The sequence below is a fragment of the Nyctereutes procyonoides genome, unplaced genomic scaffold (assembly GCF_905146905.1).
Source record: "Nyctereutes procyonoides isolate TBG_1078 unplaced genomic scaffold, NYPRO_anot_genome, whole genome shotgun sequence".
NCBI classification, from domain to species: Eukaryota; Metazoa; Chordata; class Mammalia; order Carnivora; family Canidae; genus Nyctereutes; species Nyctereutes procyonoides.
In genome coordinates, this window is record NW_026575126.1 from 52363591 (window position 1) to 52386863 (window position 23273).

Consider the following 23273-nt stretch of genomic DNA (forward strand, 5'->3'; position numbering starts at 1 on the left):
GGACGGGACACAGCAGAGACTAGGGCCTTGAGAAAAATCAGGTTTATTAAAACAGCTCAGACATATTGGCTTATGAAGAGGTCAGTTCCCCCCCCCAACAAACACTAACCTTTTTCATTTTCTTTAAAGGTTAAAGGCTTATGGGTTGTTTTATAGAAAAAGCAATATAGTCATTAGAGTATATGCCAAAGAACTCACCCTCATTTATACATTTCATGCCGTCAGGTTCAAACTCTTTGCTTTGAATCACTGCTAGTGATTATGCTGGCCAAACAGTGCAGAGAATATGGGGGCTTTTAATGGCCGAGATGTTCGAAATGCCAAATAACAAAGGAATGACTTGCTTAGGACAGATGGAAACCATGACAGAAACAATGGGCTTTGAAGAGAACCATTTTCATGGAACTTACAGAAAACCAAGTCAAAACATGTCCCATGTACCCTCCAAAAGCAGCAAGAGCCCCTCGAGTGCTCCCTTCTCCCCCCAGAACTTGCACTCCGTCAATGTATAACATCCAAGAACTCACTGCATGCTAAGCAGCAGAGTGTCATCTCTCCCCTGGGATGCCGTGCCACATGACATCATCATGGAAAATCTGCTGTGGCACTGCCTTCTGGCCTGCCAAACCAGGGGCAGGGGCTGTAACCTGATGGCCCATCTGAGCTTTTGCAACGAACATGGGAGAAAACATGGGAAAGGGCTCAGGGGGAGCATTGGCAAGTGGAGAGAGCTCATCAAGCGAGAGAGACTGCTATCCCAAGCAGGAATATCGCTATGGCTCCACCAAGGAGGGAGGTGGGCGTGCTTCCCTGCCGCAGACCTGCAGCAGGAGGCCCATAGAGGGAACAGTGGTAGGTCACCACTTTCTAAATGTGATGGCCACTTCGACTCGCAGATAGCCTTTTCTTCGTTGGCACACGCCAGGCAGGGTCCCTCCACCACTACTGGCTGTAAAGCTCACCCCATGATTCGGTTGGGACTCACCTTGAAATCCCACCCACAACTCCTTAACTGCTCCTGACCCCCTTGAAATGTGCAAACCAAGAGGCAAGTTGGTGGCAAAGTCTCTATTAGCCCTCTCAATGAAACAGCATCCCCAAGAGGCCACCTGGGGTCCAGCACTTGCTGGGGGGGGCAGTGGTGTGGGTACCTCCATACTCAGCCAACACCAGCCTGGCCCACCGGTTGTGAATTTGGTTCTGTTCGACCCTCAGAGGATGAAACAGTCTTCCCAGCCACATTTTCAAGTGAGCCTAATACTATTTGCAATTAGCTTTGCTTTAGTTTGCAGGGATTGAGGTTGGTTTGGTATTATGTGTGCGTGCGTGCGTGTGTGTGTGTGTGTGTGTGTGTGTGTGTGGCAGAGGGACAGGAGGGCAGTCGGTGTTAGCTTTTCGGTTCAGCAGTGTTCACATTTACACGAAATCCCCTTGTGTAGGATTTCTAGATCTCCCGGCTGTGAGGCAGCCTTGTTCGGCTACTGTTACTGATTTCTCCCTCAAGAAAGACACAGCCAGGGAATAAAATCGGTAAGAGAGATTCTTATTCTCTGGAACTTAAAAGTCTTTCACCAGAGGTGTCTTCCAGTGTAACTTGGCGGAGCAGTTGGGATCTGGAAACAAGGATAACACACTAAAAACTTTGTGCTTTGCAAAGTCAACATCAGAAACCAATTCGTTAACAACGTGCCAAAGATAAGTTCCCTTGCTTTTTTCAAAACGGGCTGAATAATTCCCAAGAAAAGCAGCAACCACTGTGTGTCGCGCTGCTCAGTTCTTGGGAAGGCCATTTCCCTTCTTCTGTAATCGCACACCCCAAATGAATGTTTCCTCACTTGGACACCCACTTTGCCTTCTATGGCCAGGGTGCTTTTATACCTACTGGCCTTAAAGAGACCAGGAGGGCCTAAGAGTGATTGATGGGGCCCTTTTCTCACATTATTTATTATAACACACAGGCCAAATGCTTTCGAGTCAGGCTTTTCTTGGCACCCAACAATAAAACAGCCCAAGGGATGGCAGGGGGTTTTCAGAAAGCAAATCTGCGAGTCTATTTGTCTTTGAGGCTGTTCCAAACCAGTGCAAACCAATGCCTCGCATACCATTCAAAAGACCAGGAAAGAAACCCAAATTCCCTCCAGAGATCAAAAAGACCATCCCCAACTTACATTAAAAAGAAGAAAAGAAAAAGAAAAAAAAACTCAGGTTGAGTTATGGAATTGGCACATGATAGAAGAATGGAAGTCCAATTTACATGTGTAAACTGGCTTATGCGTTGTTTCTGAAAGAAGCATGTAGCTATGTTTGGAAATTAAATGTGGGAATGACAGTGTGTCTTTGGATTACTGGAGAAACAAAATGATGTAATTGCACGGAGGCAAAATGTAAACAATGACAATTCTGCTGAAGGTCTGTTTGGCATCAGATAGTAAAACCTGTTTTTGTGCTCACAGGAGAGAAATGATAATCACTCCCCTTCTTAGGAAATCTTTTAAAGAGTGGAGGTGGGGGAACCTGGTACCCAGCTGGGGCACAGAGCAGGGGTTGGGAGGCTGGGGGTGGGTATGCTAGGTTGGATGTCAGCAAAATCTGCCAGCGTTTCACAACTCTGGGCTTTTCCTACAAGTCGCCTCCCAGGGAGGGGGGTGGGTGGGCATTTTCTGCAAAACGAAAGCCAGAGAACTCACTGGGTACAAGAGCCCCAAGACATAGGGACTCTTTGCAACGAATCCACAGATGGTTAACTAAGTATAGGTGGATCTTCTGTGCGTGGAGAACAGGGGGTAGAGAAGGAAAAAAAATGGAAGCAGTACATGCATTCTAGCTGCAAGGGGGTGTCAACTACAACTGGTGTGTTTGCAACACCCAAAAGCAGCCTCCACAGAGCAGTCTGTCCCCCGTTGAAGCTGCCCCCCAACACTGACCACTCCTGGGCTTCCGGCCATAACATCACCTCTTGATACTTACAGTCCCTCCATTGAGCACAACGGCCATCTCAGTGGGCTGATAGACATTGCTTCTAAACGGAGCGCTCGGTCTGTTTCCCAAGCTGCCATTGCGAAATCCCGCCGTTCGGAGAGCTGAGGGAGGGAGGAGGCAGCAACACAACACCCCCAAAAAAACACAAAACACACACACACAACAAAAAAAAACAACCCACAATTTTGTTTTCTTCCCCTGAATCAACACCATGCCCCCCAGCACACACTCTGCACCCCCCTTCCCCGCACCCCTCCCCACCCCTCCCACCCTCCCCATTGTCACAAGCCAGATTCAAAACAAAAGTCACAAAGGGGCTTTGTTCTCTGGCTCCCTTGGGGCATGACCCATCTCAGTGGTGTTGGGAAGTTTGGAGAATCCAGGGCACAGGCTGCTGGGGTGGGGGGCAGGGTTGAGCCTCTACTCCTCCTCCGCCACTCACCCCCTCCCTGCAGCCCCGCAGGCCCGGGGGGGGGGGGGGGGGGGGGGGGGAGACACGGGGGACAGGGAAGCACCTCTGCAAACCTCAAAGCTCTCCTCTCTCAGCATACCACATCATTCGTGTCAAGTTCAACATCACACTGTTCAACCCTATTCACCACTTCTGGATACACAGAGGCAGACAACTCTAGGAATGTGGACAGAGTACACGACAGAGGCCGTCTTCATGGGAGGGTGACCAGAAAGACAACCCAGGGACTCCCACCACCGGGGGAAGGGCATTTCTGAACAGGAAAAAAGAGACAGCTGTAGCAAAGATGGGAGACTATGTCAGCACTTTTTAACGAACCTAAGAAAGGTGGGTGGCTCAGGGGGTTAAGTATCTGTCTGCCTTAGGCTCAGGTCATGATCCTGGAGTCCCCAGAGCTCCTTCTGTCTCCCTACTCCATCTCTTGCTCTCTCTCTCTCTCTCAAATAAAATCTTAAAAAAAAGGTGGGTAAATAGTGTTTCTTATTTGCTGTGTGTTTTTAGAAGTCTAAATTTCCATTTTTTGTAAAGAAAACCCAAATTACACAAAATGAGCTGGAGGAAACAAATGCATACTGCTAAGTGAAAAAAGCCAGTCTGTAAAAGCTATAGGCTGTGTGTGATTCCAACTACGATATTCTGCGGAAGGCAAAAGTACAGAGATAGTAAAAAGATGAATGACTGGGTGGGGACGGTGGTGAGGAATAGGCTGGAGGACAGGGCATTTTTAGGGAAGCAACTACTCTTTATGATACTAGAATGGTACATGGCCAACATTATAAAACTGTACAAACAGAAGAGAATGAGCTTTAAAATGTAAATTTTGGACTTGAGTTAATAATACCGTTATCAATACCGATTCACCAACTGTAACAAATGTACTACTAATGCAAGCTGTTAAGAGTAGGGGCATGTGGGAACTCCCTGTAGCTCCTGCTCAATTTTTCTGGAAAACTAAAATTGCTCTAAAAAAAATAGTCCATTAAAAACTAATACAGAATGCAGGAGCACTCCAAAAACAAAAGTCCATCTCATTTGTGACACGGACTCTCTATTATTTTCATTCTCATGAAGGCACTAATCTTGCTTTGCTAGGAAAAGACTCACTTAAAAGTCTTTTCTGAAGAGGGGTGCCTGGGTGGCTCAGTCGGCTGAGCGGCTCGACTCCTGATTTCGGCTCAGGTCATGACCTCAGGGTTGTGGGATCGAGCCCTGTGTGAAGCCCCTGTGTGATCCCATGGCACAGCAGTCTCCTGGCTCCACACTCAGCAGGGAGTCTGCTTGTCCATCTCCCCCTGTGCCGCCTCCAGCTCATGAGTCCTCTCTCTAACAAACAAATAAATCTTAAAAAAAGGAAAAAGTCTTCTCTGCAGAGAGTCATTTTTTGGGCTGAAAAGTAGAGGAGAGCTTGGGATTTTTTTTTACTGGAGGCAGGAACCAAAATCACCTTAGTAATAGAGTGAACCTTTGCAGATAGCTGGCCAGCAGCTAGGCCAGCTTATACTTACACTGCTTATACGGAGTGTGAGAAGTCCTTCATGTATTTCTTTAAAAGATTATTTATTTATTCATGAGAGACAGACAGAGAGAGAGGCAGAGACACAGGAGAGGGAGAAGTAGGCTCCCTGTAGGGAGACCAATGCGGGACTCGATCCCATGACCCCAGGATCACACCCAGAGCCGAAGGCAGATGCTCAACCACTGAGCCATTCAGGTGCCCCAGTCTTTCATGTATTAACTCATTTAATTTTCATAGCATGATAGGGTCATTATTTCCATTTTATACAGGGCACAGAGAGATTAAGTTACTAGCCCAAGGTCACACAGCTGTAAAGAAGCAGAACCAGCATTCAAACCCAGGCAGAGAATCTGTGTTCTTATGCTATACTGGCTTCAGGTACTGTTTTTAACCATCACACTTACTTAGAAGCAACTTGAGAGGTTTTTTGTTGTTTTTGTTTTAAGATTTATTCATGAGAGACACAGAGAGGCAGAGACATAGGCAGAGGGAGAAGCAGGCTTCCTACTGGAAGCCTGGTGCGGGACTTGATTTGAGGACCCTGAGATCACAACCTGAGCCAAAGGCAGATGCTCAACCACTGAGCCATCCAGGCACCCCAGAAGCAACTTGAGTTTAAGTGACATTCAGAGAGGGGCAGCTCAGCCCAAGCTGGACCAGAGAAACTGAGGCAGGGTGAGGAATGAATGTTTCCAGATGTAGGTAAACCTCTTTTGCTTTAGCAGCTCCATCCAAGCTTTCAAGCAGCTCATTATGCATGAGCTGAGCAAGGAGACACCTTTCCCTGGAAGTAGAGAAGGGGGAGCCAGGGAATGGTACCAGGGGCCAGAGGAGGTAGTTCATGGATTTTTACTAGTCTCAAATCCTAGCCTGCTTGAAGAGAGAACACTAAATAGCACTGCTTTCCTTAAAATGCAGAGACCGGGCCAGCTGTGGTGGAGGAATGTGACCTCAACACATTTTCCTCAAAGAAACAAAGGCTGGACTCTCCTCTCTACCGGCCATCTGTGGGGTGCCTTGGCCCCAAGGGCTCCCCTGTGTAGTGGTTATTTGTGGTTCTCTGCTGGTCAACATCCCTCCCACATTCTGAGGCCCCTGAGGGGAGGGTAGGCTGACTGCCTTCCACCCTGGCCTGAGGTTAGCCTGTGATTTCAACCTGGCCAATCAGGTCCAATCAGAGCCAACGCTGGGATTTTTGCTTAAGTATCCTGGGAAATGTTCCTCTTTTCCACAGGGATTCTATGTAAGCCTAGGGTTGTGGGCTGCCACTAACAGGGCCAAGAGATGGAGAAAGATCTAGTCATCACTCAAGCTTCCATGATCTATTTAATGATTCCCGAAGCCCGATCCCCAGTACATTTATTTGTTGTTTTGTTTTTGCTTAAGCCAGGTCAAATCAGATGTTTTATTACTTGCAACCTCCAGTGCCTTACCTAACACCCTACTCTGACCTGGGTCAGCAGTGAGAGGCAAGCAGGGCTCATCCGGAAGAGTGTCACCACAGGAATCTAAGTTTATAGGGGGAATGCTAGCCTTCACCTATCCAGACTCTGCAAGTGAGGCTAGATCGGCCCTCCCCTCAAAGCTGATCCAGGGCCTTCTACCAGGTCACTAAGAGTCAAGAGTTTAAATAGCCCTGAGTCCTAAGGAGATCTGAAACCCCAAATGCTCCAAAAGAAAGAACACTTTTCTTTACTGCTCCTTTGGAAGGTGAACATTTAATATGCTTTAACGCTTTCCAAGATGTGATCTGAGGTGCTATATCCTTTGGTACATTTTAATTTTTTATCACATACCTCATGCCTTGATGATAACTTTTATTAATAAGCAGGAGGTTGATGAAGTGGTATGTACCTGGGGTCTCATTCGGGGGTTGGGGGAGGAAATCTGGAAGCAAAGGCCACTGGCGCTTGACTGAGCCACAGGCCACCTGGGAATGCCCTTCCCATCTCTTGAAGATGTCAGGGATCTACTCTCAAGGGAAGAGGCCCAAAATGCTGGCTGGCTAAAATGCAAAAGAAACAGAGCCAACTGTAACTCCTGGGCGAGGCCCCTAGTGGGGCCTGGTTCCCTAAAATACAAGCTGGCTGAGGTCAGCACCAAAGAAATAACAGCTGTTCTCACAGTGGCAAGGGAGCATGCCCAGATGTTCCCCAGCCAGCAAAGCAACAGTTTCTAGAAAAAGGGCAATCCCTAGCCAGGATGCCAAATTAGCCTCCGTGAGCTTTCTGAGGGAATTGGTTTTGCCTGGGGCCCACCTGCCTGGTCCCATGTGAATTTTGGTGGGGACACGTTTGGGATGATCCAAAACAGGGCTATTAAAGTCTGATAACATCCAAGGTTGGTGAAGAAATGGGGCTCTCCTACAGTTATTGAGTGGAGGTGTGGGGGCAGTATATTAGTTTAACTTTTAGGGGGGCCTTCTGGCAGTCTATACATCAAGATTTCAAGGTGCAGGCTCTTACACGTGTCTAGGAAATTTTTTTTTTCCAAGAAGTTAATTGATCAAGGGCACAAAGATGAATGTTCACTGCAGCTCTGCTTATACAGAAGGCCAGAAACAAGTGGAATATTCACCAGCGGAGGATCAGAAAAATAAATTATTGTGCCCAAGGAAAGCTCTGCATCATGAAAAGGATACCAAAACTCTGCAGTCGCTGACCTGGAGAGGCCTCAATCCATGATACAATATTGCTTTAAGCAAACACACTGCAGAGCAGTACTTAGATCAGTGGTTACATCGTCAAGTCACTTGGTGAGCTCAAAAGACCTAAACCCAAACAGATTTAGTCAGAACCGGGATGGGGGGCAGGCACTGGTAAATTTTTTTACGCTGCCCAAGTGAAATTTTTTTTTCTCCAAGTGATTCTAACGTATAGTTTGGTTAAGCACAGCTCTATGGGTTTGGTGTGTGTGTGTGTGTGTGTGTGTGTGTTTGTGAGAGAGAGAGAGAGAGAGAGAGAGAAAGAGAGGGAGACAGGTAGAGAGACTATGTGTGCTCACCAAGAGATGTCTGGCAAGATGGGCGCAAACAGCAGTAACTGCCTTTGGGCAAATGGGATTCTGAGCAATTTTTGTTATTTTTACTTGCTGAAACGTCTACGTGATTATTATAGCTATTGTCATCAAAAGGGAAGGATAAAAGCTATTTTTATTTTGGAAAAGAAAGGGGACAGAAAGACAACTTACTTGGCTTTGGAATGTGCCACAGTGTGAAATAGCTGGGGGTGTGGGGCACCTCTAGATGCCCCGATCACCCAGCGTGCCAGCCCTGGTACTGCTGGTACTGACCTGGGTCCTAGATAACTTTCATGTCTGGATCTTATGTGGATAGGACATACTGGCTGCATTGTCACAAGAAAAGATGCATGCAGGGAAAACCAACTTTCCCCCTCCCTGCTTTTAAGAGTGTGAGCTTAAACAAGTTGCCTGATACCGCCTAGACCTTGGTTTCCTGCTCTGCAGGAAATGAATGGAACTGATAAACCCTGTCTCCTCAATGCACAAAGTTGTTCTGAACATCTGTGAGACAAGGGTCACTAAAGTGCTTTGGGAAGAGGTGAGTAATTCTGTGGTAGACTAATCAAGCATCAGGGCTCTGGAATGAGCCTATGTGGGCTCAAGCCCTGGCTTTGCCTCTTAGGTAAGATGCATAGCCCTTCTGTGCCTCAGTTTTCTATCTGCAAAATGGACTTTAATGGGTTATTGTAGGGATTAAATGAGATTAGCCACTAAAATGCTCAGAATGGCAACCGGTCCATGGTAAGCACTTATGAAAGGTTAGCCATCCTTACTTTTGAAGATCCTACTACTTTGGTAGTTCTAGCATCCCCATTTCACTGCAAGTAAACTAGACCATCAGGTTCAATACCAAGGATTCTTAACCTCCTGGGGGTCACAGACAGCTTTCAGAGTCTGACGAAGTGATAGACAAAAATCAGGTAGTGAGTATACAAAAATGCACACCCATTTCAGAAGTTCCTACTACCTCTGAGGTCCAGGGGGAGTCCAAGGGTCTCATATAGAGAGGACCCTATTCCAGGGGGAGCCAGGGAAGAGGTGGCTCCACCAGACCCCAGGAACTAGCCAGACTCCTGATCTCTGCTCATGACATTCCCTGGAGGGCCCTCTGGGCTCACAGTGATGATCTCCATCCTGACCCTCCTTGTCCTGGCAACATGGGGAGCCAGCGCCACCAAGCTGATGCTCATTCTTGTTAAATCCTTTGACAAACATGGGCTTGCTGGCCTGGGACTTTCTTAACTTTTTTTTTTTTTTTAACATATTTTTTTATTCATGATAGTCACACACACAGAGAGAGAGAGAGAGAGAGAGAGAGAGAGAGAGAGGGCAGAGACACAGGCAGAGGGAGAAGCAGGCTCCATGCACCAGAGCCCGATGTGGGACTCGATCCCGGGTCTCCAGGATCGCGCCCTGGGCCAAAGGCAGGCGCCAAACCACTGCGCCACCCAGGGATCCCGGCCTGGGACTTTCTAACAAGAATGAAACAGCTCTGATAAAGACCACACCAGGGTTTCTTGCCTCATCCACAGTTGAGGCCATTGGTGTTCCCTCCTGCTGGTCTGGTCGGGAGCTAGAGGTACAGAGGAAACAGGGCACATCCAGGTGGGGAGGGCTCTTGGGTGGCCTTTGAGGATCTGATGCCTCGATGTGCTTCTCCCTGCCTGCAGGGGACAGGTAGGGTACACTCAGCACTCAACCCAGGAAGGTGGACTCCGCAGTCATGTCTGGCTAGTGAACACTGCCCAGCTGCCTGGGTGGGCATCACTGGAAGGGGACCCTGACCATTTGGAATGGACCATCTCCTAGCTGTATGTCTTTGGCAAGTTACTGAACCTCTTAGAGTCTCCATTTATTCATCTATAACATGGGGATAATATCAGGACCTACCTCACTGGGTACAGCAAGAGAAGTTAAGGACTTAGAATAATACCTGGCACACAGGGGACGCTCAATAAACAACAGCTAAGTAATCAGTACTACTCCTGCTGTGGTTACTACTACTATTAATGTGGTCATTATTAGAGCCCCTGATCTATCTTCAGGCAACTGAGAAAAGGCGATTTTATTTCATCTCAAATGCTGGGAACCTAGCAGACTCACTTGAAGTAATGACTCGAAGAGATACTTCTGAAGCATCTAAAGCAGGGGCTTCGAGTGCCTGCACCACATCCTCTAAGCTCACCTTTGAATCCTGCTGCAGAGGTATCGGACAGTCCTGGGTACCCAGACAGCTGTCACCTCTAGTGTCCAGCAAGTCTCTCAGAAGCCAAAAGAACTTATTTGGCCAGGGTAATGGGGGATGTGGCAATGAGAGCAGGAGACAAAGGACATACATGATAGTGGGTGACTGAGGAGTTGGTGGCAAATGCCGCAGGCTCTTGATCTAAAAGATCAAGTCTGAGGCTTGTTCTACACGCATCCCTGGTCAGGTCCAAGCTCCAGCTTACACGGCAGTCACCAACCCACTGATGTACTTGTTGGTTGTTTCTGGCTTCCTGGTCTCATTATCCCTCCCCTTTCCTTTGCAGGGAACATCTCCCAGGTAAGCCAGCTGCACCCAAGTCTCAGGCTTTGCTTTCAGGGGAACCCAACCAAGACACACATCCAGCATGCCAGGTCCTGGGAACCCAACCAAGACACACATTCGGCATGCCAGATCCCTCAGTATGTTACCTCTCACAACAGCGTTAGAGGTGCATTCTCTCATTATTTCTCTTTTACAGATGGGAAGAACTGAGGCTCAGAGAGGTAAAGCAATTTGCTCAAAGCCATACATCTAGGAAGTACAGAGGCTGGATTTGAGTCTGGGAATCTGACTCCAGGGATCAATTCATACACACCTAATGGCGGAGGTGGGAGGAGACACAAGCGTTGCCCCCAGTATGCCCTGCATCCATCTAGGACCTGGACTACAAACTCAAACACTTCTCGGTAGCAGGGAATTAATGGTAATATGTTATAGCAGCCGGGTTGGGGAGCAATAGGGGAGTGGTGGGGAGTGTGGTAAACACAAAATGGATCCCCATCTAAAGGAACGGCCACTTGGCCTGTTCCATAATTTGGCTATTATAAACAATGCTGCAGTAAACATAGGGGTGCATATATCCCTTCAAATTAGCATTTTCACATTCTTTGGGTAAATAGCCAGGCGTGCAATTACTGGATCATAGGGTAGTTCTATTTTTAATTTTTTGAGGAACCTCCATACTGTCTACCACAGTGGCAGCCCAAGTGTACATCAATAGATGAATAGCTAAAGAAGACTTGGTATATATATCATGGACTATTATTCAGCCTTAAAAAAGAATGAAATCTTGCCATTTGCAACAACATGGGTGGAGCTACAGAAGGATCTATAATGCTAAGCAAAATAAGCCGGTCAGAAAAGACAAATAATGATATAAAGACGTAATGATTTCACTCATATGTGGAATTTAAGAAACAAAACAAAGGGGGCTGGGGGAGGAGACAACCCAAAAAACAGATTCTTAACTATAGACAACAGATGGGTTACGAGCTGAGAGGAGGCTGGGGATAGGGGCGGGTGGGTGAAATAGGTGATGAGGATTAAGAATACACTTACACTGATGAGCACTGAGTAATATATGGAGCTGCTGAATCACTAGATTGTACCCCTGAAACTAATATAACACTGCACGTTAACTACACCAGAATTAAAATTAAAACTAACAAACAAACAAAAAGAGCAGCTACAACTCCTGAGCGGCAGCACCTTCCAGCCTACACTGGTTCAGATCAGCTCTACACAATCGCTGCCGGGTGGGAATGTCAACCCACCATTGCCAGAGCTGACTTTTCCAAAGAGGTGAGAAACCTGGAGTTTTATATTAAATTAGTTGCCAACTGATAGGAAGAAATGCTAAATAAAAATCCACCCCTGGGCCAGTGATAGCGCAGAGGCCAATGTTTGCGGGCCCCAATCTGCCAGGACTGCCCCGGGAGGACGGATCCCCGCTAGAGAGAAAGAAGGGAGGCCTTTGGAGGCACATGGGCCCAGAGCCTAACCCAGCAGGGTGGCGACCGTGTTACCTGCATTGTGTTCATCCATCGAGAAGGCTTTGTTCTCCATGTAGGTCCGTGGCAGCTGCACATCCTCCTCAAACGCCGTCTCCCGCATTCTCGGCTGCGAGGTGTCGAAGTAGTTGGGCGTGTTCTCCTGTGGGGCTGGTAGGATGGTGCAGTGGATTTCGGGGATGGCGTGGAAGATGACGAAGACCCAGCCGCTGGCCACCAGCGTGATGGCCAAGGTGGGGTCGCCCCAGGTGTCTCCCTGCCGCAGCTCGGCGTTGCCAAAGAGGTACATGGTCATCCAGGCCACCCAGATGAGCACAGAGAGGAAGGCTGTGACCAGGATGCAGGCCCCATTCTGCTTCCATTTCTTGAACTTGCCGCACAGCGTGAAGAGCGCCAGCCCCAGGGTGGCCACCAGCAGTACCATGTCGTAGATGAGGGCCATCACGAAGTCCATGGGCTCGTAAGCGCAAGCCGGCTTTGCGTCGCGCAGAACAGTCAGCACCAGCCACTCGATGGCGATGATCACCTGCACCAGCATCAGGCACAGCGCCACACCAACCAGCTGCCAGCCCGAGGGGCTCTTGCCGTGGCGCACCAGCCTCCGCACGCGCCACGCCTGGCTCAGCAGGCAGGAGAAGCAGAGCGCGAAGAGGACGCCCCAGAGGAACCGGCGCACTGAGCAGATAGTCTCGTCTTCCCGGATGATGAAGGCAAATGTCAGCCCGAAGAGGCCCAGGGTCCCCAGAAGGAAGAGGAAGTGGAGGCCCACGGGGTCCTTCTTCTCCTTGTCCTTGATAAATGGTAGCCGCACCAGCAGGATGAGCATCAGGAGCAGCGTGATCAGGGCGCCTGCCCCAGCCACTGCCTCAACCACGATGCCCCAGATGGTGTCCAGGTCGCACAGGGACACGTACTGAGGGAGGAGATCCAGTCCACAGCCCCGGGACGTGCTGGCGTTCTCAGAGGCCCCGGAGGCGATCACAAAGAGTAGGAGGAAGGCGAGCACCTTGTGGGTTGTCATCTTTCTCTCTGGCACCAGAAATGTTCCAGAATATTGAGGGGGGGGGGATTGGGAGGGGTTTGGTTTGGAGGGAGAAAAAGATTGATTCAGTGTAAGATTTCCCACTTTGCTGACTTAAGACCCACCTCATTTGGAACCTGCTGGCCCACAAGGCACCTTTGACAGATCAGAAAAAGGCACCCCTTTCTCCAGACAGCACAGCCCCTGGGGCTGTGAAAGAGGGGGGACAGGGAAGGGGTGGTGGTACAGGACCCTGATTTCAGCTCCCATCTGCAGCCTTGATCTGGCACAGTCGACAATCATGAATCATCACTGCTAGTGACTGGTGAAGAGGGTGAGAGAGAGATTCACTCTGTATACTCTTTTGTATTCGTTGACTTTTATATTCTGTGCTACGTCTGACCTCTTCAAACATAAGGGAATGGAAACAAAACTGAAGAGTTATAGCTATGAGCCCAGCACTGTGCTGAGAATGGTATGCACTGCCTCTTTCCAGCCTCTTGATGGTAACGGCTTAATATTTACCTATGACTCACTCTAAGCCAGGCACCGGGCACATCCAGTCCTTACACTGGTGACAAAACAGGGTCTCCAGGGTCAGGACACTTAACCAAGGTCATACCACCCAGCTCCTAGAAGCATACCCTCATTTCAAACACAGTGTATCCAAAATGAATTATCATCCTGGGTTCTCCGTTTCCCTCGCCCCTCAGACCTCCTCCAAAGATCTCCAGAGAAACCATCCTGACGGCACCCCTGTCTACCTCTCCCAGGGCGCCTGCAGGATCCCCCTTGGCACTCTTTCAGGCCCCCATGAAAGCTGGACTCCACACAGCAGCCGTGGCAAATGGGCTTAACCCAAGTCTCATCTTACCCCTCCTCCTCCCTCTGCTTGAGCGTTCCCAACCGGTTGCTTGGAAAACTGTTCCTCACCCCCACCTAATGTCACCCTCTCAGGCCTTGGCCAAGGTCACAGCTCCATTCCTCTTCACCGGAGCCTCCTGTCTCTTTCTTTCTTTCTTCTTTCTTTCTTTCTTTCTTTCTTTCTTTCTTCTTCTTTCTTTCTTTCTTTCTTTCTTTCTTTCTTTCTTTCTCTCTCTCTCTCTCTTTCGTTTTTTTTCTTTTTTCTTGCCTCTTTACTTTGTTTCTCCCATTCTCTTCTTGCTCTTTTCCCTGTGTTTCTCCACGGCAAGATGCAGGAGGACAGGGACACCATTAAGTTCATCAGGGTCAACCAGGGTTTCTCAACCTTGGGGTCTTTGTTGTGAGGGGCTGTCCTGTGCATTGTAGGATGTTCGGCAGTACCCATGGCCTCTATCCACTAGATGCCCATGCCCTAAAAATGTGACAACCCCAAAATCTTTTGACACTGCCAGATGTCCCCTGGGGGGGTGGGCATGCAAATTCATCAGGACAACGCCACTGGTGTAGACTCCAGCAGTAGCACGCAGTGCTGGCACAAAGTGGATGCTTAGTAAATGCTGAATGAATGAGAGGCTTATTCACTAGGACTCTTTCCTCTACCCCACTGCCACCAACTCTTGCTTTTGAACGGAGCCTGGCCTTCAGAAAGCTATGGCCTACACAGCTCCGCTCTGATGCCTGTTTCCAGGCAGCTCAAGCTGGACCTATTGTCTTAGCTCCACCCCGGCGTGAGGTTGTAACCAGCCACATCCAGGCAGCTCCAGCTTATCCCTGGGGCTTCCTTAAGTAAATGCAGTATCGACCACCTCTCTCTTTCTCTTTCTCTCTCTGCTCCTTTACAGGATCCCAGGAGCAGCTCTGATCCTGCCTTGGCTATGAAGCCATTGAGTGGGATAAATTATTGATGCCGCCAAATGAGAAGGAGTCTTGTGCTATAGGGATAGTCACCTTTGCCTATAGATGAGAGAAGGCAGGTTCAGGACAGAAGGCATCTGGCAAGAGGTGCTTAAGTATGCATCCCAGTATTCCACTCAAGCAAATTAGGGGTGAGGATGCACTCTAGATGTTGGCAGTCAGACTCCTGGTCCAGTCACTATTCACCCGGCCAATTAGCTTCCCTTTTTTGGATTAAGCCAGTTTGAGCTGGGTTTGTGTTACTTGCCAACAAAGAAATCCTATTATTCCTTCCACATCATGGGGCCCCCTTCTTCCAGGATGTCCTCCCTGCCCAATGTCCAGGCATGCAGATGCAACCAATGGCAGTCAGGAGCTTTAGTGGGATCCAGTTGTCTCTTGCGGATCATTATCATTGTTAAGGATGGCCAGGAGGTGACGACAGCCACCCCACTCTACAAAACAAAGTCGAGGATGATCAAGAGGGCTACAGACTGCCTCACAGAATGAAGCTGAGACTGGCTCATTTAGGATTTCTTAGGGAATTCAGAATTGCCCTCCAGAGTTTTCTACCCCTGCCAGAGGGACAATGACAGTAACTGGCTCATAATGCTTACCTTGCTGTAGGCATACTTTCATGTACTTCATATATATTAATGCCTTTTCTGCAGTGACACTATGAGGCAAGTACTCTTACCATTTCCATTTTTTAGGAAATAAAACATGGAGATCAGCTGGCTTGTTCGAGGTCACACAGCTAGAAAGTGGTGGAGCCAGGGGGCAAACAATTGTACTATTGTTACCTGGGCCCTTACTACAGACCAGGACTCTGGAAATGTCACCTGGTGAGTGAGCCCTTTGCTGGCCAGTCTGTCTTAAACAAGGTCCTTCCTGTCCCCATTATGCTCTACACCAGTACTTTTGATTTTTGTCTTTGTAGCGTGTGCCACAATTGCCAGATATTTCATTACCCTTTTGGACTCTTCCCCCGCTCTCCCATGTCCAGGGTTTTGTCTGTCTTGTTCTGCACTAACTTGCTAGTGCCTGGCTCATGGGCAGGGCTTACAACCCAGCTGCTAAACAAATAGATTGATAAAAACAGTCTCACCCCTCCTGTTACCTCAGAAGGGCAGATGTTCTGGTTGTGGTCTTTTTTTTTCTAAAAGGTTTTATTTAGGGGATCCCTGGGTGGCTCAGTGGTTTTGCGTCTGCCTTTGGCCCGGGGCGCGATCCTGGAGTCCCGGGATCGAGTCCCGCGACGGACTCCCGGCATAGAGCCTACTTCTCCCTCTGCCTGTGTCTCTGCCTCTCTCTCTCTCTATCATAAATAAATAAAAATAAATCTTAAAAAAATAAAGGTTTTATTTATTTATTCATGAGAGACACACACACACAGAGAGGCAGAGACACAGGCAGAGAGAAGCAGGCTCCATGCAGGGAGCCCAACGTGGACTCGATCCCGGGACTCCAGGATCACACCCTGGGGAGAGGGCAAACCACTGAGCCACCCAGGGATCCCCCAGCCATCCAGGGATCGATCCCCCTGGTTGCGGTCTTATAGAGGAAAGAACTGACTGACTGAACGGTTTAAGTCAAAGTTTGATCCTCAGGCCGCCAACAGCAGCAGCGTCACTAGATATTCAGACTCTCATGGGGGGGGGGGGAGGCCTAGCCCCCTGGGTTTCAGCAAGCCCTGCAGCAAGCTCCAAGTGTGCTCAGATGCTTGGGCATATCGAGGTTGGAGAAGCTTGGACATAGGCAGCTGGGGTGGCCAGGAGCCATGGCCCCAGTGCATTCACCTCACCGGCCCTGCCAGAGACCCAGCAGGAGGCATCCACTGTTAGGTCAGTCCCATCCAGCCGGGTGGGCCACTTGGTGCTCCCTCCCACCAAAAGAGCAGTTCTTCAGGAATCCCAAACTGAACAATGCCAGATTAGAGGTTTCAAGTCAGCCGCAGGCAAGGCTGATTGGGACGGGATGAATATATGGCAACAAACCCATGGGATGTAGGCGTGCGGCTCCTCAAAAGGAGGAATGAACAAATGTGAACGAATGCACAAGCCTCGGCTCACATACTAATTACCTTTGCTGCCAGGCAGGCTCCCAGAAATGTGACTCATTCAGAGGCTCTTAAATACGCTATCTCCCTCTCTCCCTCTCCCCCAACCCCCTGTCTACACCACCCCCCCCCACAGAGGGGCCAGAAGCCTCCGGCAGGTGGAGGAGCAGCACGCTCCATTTCTCCACGAGCTGGGGCCTGCAGAGGCTGGAAAAAATGCAGGCAAGTTTCCTTGTGTGAGGACAGTGCTGCCTGCCCAAAGGCCACACGCAGGCCTAGTTCTCCCAGCCCCGCTCCTCATCAAGCAGGGTGAACTTCTGAGCAGTATCTTTGGGTTTCAAGTTCTGCCCCCGCCACCTGCCACTTTGTGACGCTGGGCAGCTGAGTTAACCTTTCTTGCCTCAGTTTCCTCATCTGCAAAACAGGGGTGTTAGCGGTACCTCTCATTGTTGTGAGGATTAAAATAATAGGTTTTAGGACAGTGGATGACACAGGGCAAGCACTTATATAAGCTGTTAAATAAATAGAAATGACTGGCAAACATTCCCTCATCAGAAGTTATGAACTTTGCTGACTGCTTTTCCAGGAGGAGCAGTTGCCATGGAGATGGGGTGGGAAGGGGGCTCACCCAGATGTTTGTCCAACACTGGTTTCCAGCTTCCCCCATCACAGCAACCAAAGAGATCCCTGAGGTGGTGCGAAAGGGAGATGCCCTGGGTGGTAGTCTGCCCTGGGAGGCTCTAAACTCACCTGATCCCAAAGCAGGTGCTCTAAGTGGAAGCCTCACTATGAAGATGGTTTTTCCCACGGGAAACCCAGGCCAGCCTGGGGGCCCTGAAACCGGGTATTCCCGTCAAGAAGTCAGAGCCAGGACACCCAGAGACCAGACACTGGCCTTTCATTCTCTTGGGAACCAGTGTCCTCATCTACCCACTACCCAGAAAAGAGATGCGAGATGTATAAAATCACTCCGAACACCATTTTGCCCAGCCTCACTTCAGTGGCTCCTAGCAGGGCTCTAAGGAAGCCTCTACCTCAGTGTCCCTTTGCCGTGCCCAGCAGATCAGAGGCATCTTAAACCTATCTTCTCTAACGACGTGGAAGAGATGCTAGAACCTGGAAGGGAAAGAAAAAAAACAAGCAGGTGGGGTAGGGGCTTTCCTACTCCTGGGCAGTCAGTAGTTCAGTACCTGGATGAATGCTGGGCACAGAATTTACACTTCTATCCGGCTCCTCTAGAGTGGAAGACCTCAGTGGGAGTGAAGCCAGACATAAGCATGTGACATGCGACATTACTTAACCTCCCTGACCCTCAGTCTTTTCCTCTATAAAAGAGAAAGACAGTGCCGCCTTCCAAAGCCAGTGTGAAAAGTGCATGAAAAATACTCCGCAAGGTGCTTGGCACACTGGGAGTACGGGATCCCTGTTTATTAGGAAGACAATTATGATTCCATGGTCCTTCCTGTTGGGAAAATGAGAGGTGAGGCAGCTTGGCCAGAGGCGTACTGGAATTCCCAGGCCAAGCTGGGACTAGGACTCCCAACTCCTGACCTGAGGCCCTTACATGATACCTCTGGTTTGAGCCCTCACTCCATGTCTGGCAGAAGGCCAGGATGAAGCTGTGGAGCCAATCTCCCCACGCACCCCAGCATTACACTCCGTCCCAGCCTACTCCCGTTATAGCCGACGGTGCATTTCCTGCTCTGCAAGATCAAACTGTTACAAGGTTTCCTGACATTAAGCTCCTTCCCAGACCCACAATCTCACCCTCTGATATCTTTTCCAAGTGACACCATCTCATAACCTTCATTTCTCAATGCTGCCTGGACCACCAGCCTATTTGGGGGCCCTTGAATTTAATAACCCTCCTAGGTTAGTAAACAGGGTTGCCAGAACACAAGCTCCAAGATCCATGAATATGGAAAGCAGCTCCAATCCTGTAAATAAAAGCAATCATTTAAATGCAAATTGCATCCTTGGCTGTCCGTTCAGGGGTGGATGGTTCCTCTTGGGCTGTAATTCGGAGAAGAAAATGTGACTAGCTCAGAACCCCCAGGAAGCTCTGCTGTGAAGTGCTTATAGGGCCAAGGGCTCTGGGAGGGGGCCCCTTAAAGTGGACAAGAACTGCCTCATAGTGGGATGTGAATTTTAAAACCTCAGCTGCTCCTCCAGTGGGCTCACAGGACAGGACAGGCTCAGAGCGGTCCCCACAGGCCAGAGAGAGCCCCTCGGAGGCTCCCGGCGCCTTGCCATCCCCAGAGGCAAAATGAAAGGGGAGCTGCTTTCAGTCTCTGTGTTGAGGTCAGGAGGAGCTTTTAAAAATCCAATCCTTTGGCTTCCCACTTAAAATCCTCCGAGGGTTCACTGGCCCAAGGAGAATAAAACCTAAATTCCTTTCCCCGGCCCAAAGATTGGGATCCGGCTGGTCCTATCATCCTTTCCCACCCACCCCCTCCACATCTGCCTGGAGCTCCAGCCACAATGGCCTTTGTTCAGTTCTAAACTCATTCCCACCTCTAAGCCCTACTTGCGGTGGTCCTCCAAGACCTCCCAGAGGTGGGCCCTCCATGTTGCCAGGCTCCCCAAAAATGTCACTCCTGAGAACGGTCTCTCCTACAGAAGCCAACCCTCGTCACTTTATTGGACATCCTCCCGTTTTATTTGCCTGGCAGCCCTTACCCCAATTAGAAGTTATATCTACTTACTATTTATTTACTTATTTAGTTATTCACTTGCTCACCCACCTGGCCCCGGCCTGGAGAGCGGGGGGCTTGTCGGTTTTCTACACTGTAGTGCCCCAGCTTCACTTCTGTGGCTGGTTCACGGCAGCAAAGACCAAATTCAGCAATAAGGAGTTGGAGCTTCTCTAACATGACTGCTTGTCTTGCTGCCTGCCCCAAATGGCGACTTCTTTCCCCTTGCATTTTTCTCCTTCTCAACTCAGCTGACCCCTTTTCAGACTCAGAGCAGGGAACACACAGAAAACCCTTCACTCCACGGCCTAGATACAAAACCGGCCCCGGGGAGGGCTCCCGCCCCACAGATGATGATTTGCATTCTATTTACATGCTATTTGCATGCAGCTTAACTCGAAGTCAAAACCCACCCAGGGCCCCCACCGCACCGAGGAAACTTCTGAATCAAGGTTCCTTGGCTGAAGTTTCCCGTGGCTTTTGTGCCAGGTCCTTCCCTCACTTTCCCCCTCACTTCTCTCGTCTTTTCGAGGACCCCCGGTTCCTCCCCCTGGGCTCTGCCCAAGTACCCCCCATCCTGGCGCAGCTGGGCAGCCAGTGTGGCGCGTGGGCCGGGGCCCCGGGCAGGGACGCCGCTGCCCGCCACACTCCAGGGGCCTTTGTCCGCGCTCCAAGGAGCCGCCCCCTTCGCGAACCGGGATCGAGGTGGGAGGCGGGGGGCGGGGGGGCTGGCTAAGGCCTGGGTGTGACAGCGGGGGCCAGGGGACGAACTCGCGAGCCGCGCTGGGGCCGTCCTCTGCCGCAAGGTCGGCGCCCCGCTCCCCCGGGGCTGGCTGGCTCCCCCGGGACCCAGGCGGGTGCGGGCGTTGCGGAGCCCGGGATGTGCGGGGCTGGGAGCCCGCGTCCCGCAAGGGCAGCGAAGGCACCACTGCACCGGGCTAGTCCTCAGCCCCAGCCAGCCGCTCGCCATTGTATGCAGCCGTCCCTCGGCCCCAGGTCTCCGCTCGGCCGCCCTCCACCCCCTCCTCCCCGCCCCGCGCACTGCTCCCTCCCCGTCCCGTAGTGCGCAGGCACCGCCGGCTGCAAGCCTGGCCCCCGGCCCCTGCGGCAGGTGCCGCCGCTCACCCCCAGAGCCCGGCCCCTGTGAGCACCGCTCCGTCTGCCCTGCGGTCAGCCCCCACGGGCGGAGCACGCGGCCCCGGACCTGCCCGCGGCTCTCCGCACGAGTCACCGGGTGCGGCTGGACTCCCTCCACTACTCCCAGCTGTCCTTTACCTGTGGTCGCCCCCAGACCCTGCTCTGAGACTCGGATCTCCACCTGGTCCGGGTACCCAGCACCCTCCCCCCCAACCCCGGCTTAGAGGTCTCCAGCCCTCCCCTCCCCCGCCCGCCCTCTGCGGCTCCTCTCCCGCCGCACCGTGGTTCCCCCCTCCCCGATCTCCCGGACTAACCCCCTGGGTGTGTGGGGGGGGGGCGCTTAGAAGGGCCCAAGAAGCGGACTCCCCAATCCTCCCAAGTCCACGGCGGGAAAAGTTTGTGGGGTCCTAGCAGCGCCCTCCACCCCATCGGCGCCGCTCGCACTCACCGACCCCCGCGGCTTCGCAGCGCCGACGCTCCTGTTGGTCCTTGGCCTCAAGTCACATCTCTGCAGCGCGGCCGCGGCCCCCGCCCCGCGCGCGCGCGCCCGCCCGCCCGCCGGCCCCGGCTCACTGCATCGCCCTCGAGAGCAGCTGCCGCGCGAGGCGCCCCCTGGCCCGGCCCGCGCCGCTGCAGCCGCGGCGACCCGCCCCCTGCTGGCCCCGCCCAGCTGGCCCCGCCCCCTGTCGCCCCCGGGGCATCCGGCCCCGCCCCCTCCCGGCCCCGCGCGCGGGACCTCGCGGCCCCCGGCGGCAATTGCGCAGCGTCTCTCCACCAGCTCAGTCCTCTAGCTCCGTTCAGGGAGCGCTGAGACGACCTCTTTTCAGGGTCCCAAATTTGGAGACACTTCCCCCACATTCACAGTGCACCCGTATGCGGTCCAGACGCACCGGACATCTCCCCAAGTTGATTCGTTTGCAAGGACACACACACACGAGGGATACTCCCACGAGTGTCCTAGTACAGGACACTCTCCAAAGCGGGTTCACGAGCAGTGACTTCCCCTCACCGTACACGCACCGGGTCCTGCACGCAGAGGATCCCGCGGCTTGGCCTCCTCTAGCGAGTGTCCACTTGGGCACGTTCCGCTCCCCCAACCCGCCCCAACTTGTCACTGTCCCTTTGCACACACCGCTCAACGCTCGAGCCCTTGGCTACCCCAAATATACAGGTTCACACGGTGCATCTTTCACCCGGGTCCTTACGCAGAACCTCCAGCACCAACGCTGCACACATCACCCACGTACGCACAGGTCCACTACTACCCCCTTAGGCGGTACACACCAGCCCCCCGGGGCCACTGGCCTGGCGCTCCGCAGACGCCCACCGTGCAGCCCGGACGCACGCCCACCCGAAGGCTGCAGCGCTGGCTTGAAGGCGGCGGAGGGGGGAGGGGAGCGGGGGGCGGGGGGCGTCCCAGGCAGCCTCGCTCCTCCACACTGAGTCTGGCTTCTGGTCCACCTGGCAGTCCCGGATCAGCATCGCCCAGATGGGGCCTGGAGCTGCTGCACCCACCGCGTTGGTTCCCTCGATGACTCAGACTTTCAAGCTCCCTCCAAACCCAGAACTTTGAGACCCCCGCCCCCCCATTCTGGTTTCTGAGAGTGAGATCACCTCCCTCCACTCCATCGCAATCCTACAAGACATGACAGGGATGTGACCCCTGCTCCCTACCTCCCTGCAGCGGGGCGGGGATAAAGAGGCAGGAAGGTGGGTTGCATATTCCCTTCTGGGGGTAATTGTATGCCCTGATCTTTGAAGACCACAGACCTTTCAGAAATTTTCATCATTTCCCGTGAGCCTCTCAGTTCCTGCCCACACAAGCCGATTTTCTCCTGGTCAGGCCGCGGACACATCCCTGCGAACAACTTTTATTATTTTTAAGGAAAAATGGAAGGGAAAGGCAGAAAAATTTCCCTGTTTTATTTGCTGACGTATCGTCAACGCCTAGAACAATGCCTGGCATACAGTAGGCGATCATTAAATATTTACAGGAAGACACCTCTTCAGCTTCCCGCCGGATTGCGTAATTGGAAAATGGATAGGCATTGCCACCTGGTGGTACCTATGGGAACTGACGCCGAGATCCTTTCCTGTGTCAACGTGGGCAAGTTCACCTTTCTAAGCGTCAGTTTCTTGCAAAATTCAAGATGGAGATGACTTTAGTAGCACATGCCTGTTGGGGTTGTTGTGCAGATTAAACACATAATAAATGCAAATTGATTCATGTACAGTCTGACATGTGGAGTTATATATACTTATATACAGTTGTATTCCCCTTCCTCTTTCAGGCTTGTTTTCCAGAGGGACCCTCACTGACATGATCAGTTTAGCTTTGGGTGAGGCTGTTGAGTGGCAGGTGCATGCCCACCCCCCCACCTTGTTCAAGGAGTCATGGATAGTCATCATCATCATCTTGGTAACGTATGTAGTGCTACTGTGTGCCAGGTGCTGTTCTAAGAGTTTTATATTCTTTAAAATACTTAATCCTCCCAGTAATCCTCTAGGCCAGGTATTAT

The 23273-nt window shown here is 51.3% G+C and overlaps 1 protein-coding gene across 2 annotated transcripts; it reads right to left on the reverse strand.

Moving 5' to 3' along the window:
• Positions 1 to 26: 26 nt before the first annotated feature.
• On the reverse strand, positions 27 to 21306 carry GPRC5B (G protein-coupled receptor class C group 5 member B). Of its 2 annotated transcripts, none has more exons than XM_055340627.1 (4): positions 21203 to 21306; positions 12042 to 13055; positions 2968 to 3080; positions 27 to 1613 (listed from the first exon to the last, which is right to left on the reverse strand). In XM_055340627.1, the coding sequence occupies exons 2-4, from the start codon at positions 13045 to 13047 to the stop codon at positions 1569 to 1571; spliced, it is 1164 nt and encodes a 387-aa protein (XP_055196602.1). In that variant the 5' UTR covers positions 13048 to 13055; positions 21203 to 21306; the 3' UTR covers positions 27 to 1568. The 2 variants fall into 2 exon arrangements, with proteins under 2 accessions (XP_055196602.1, XP_055196603.1); XM_055340628.1 differs by lacking the exon at positions 21203 to 21306 and adding an exon at positions 19669 to 19877.
• Positions 21307 to 23273: the final 1967 nt, after the last annotated feature.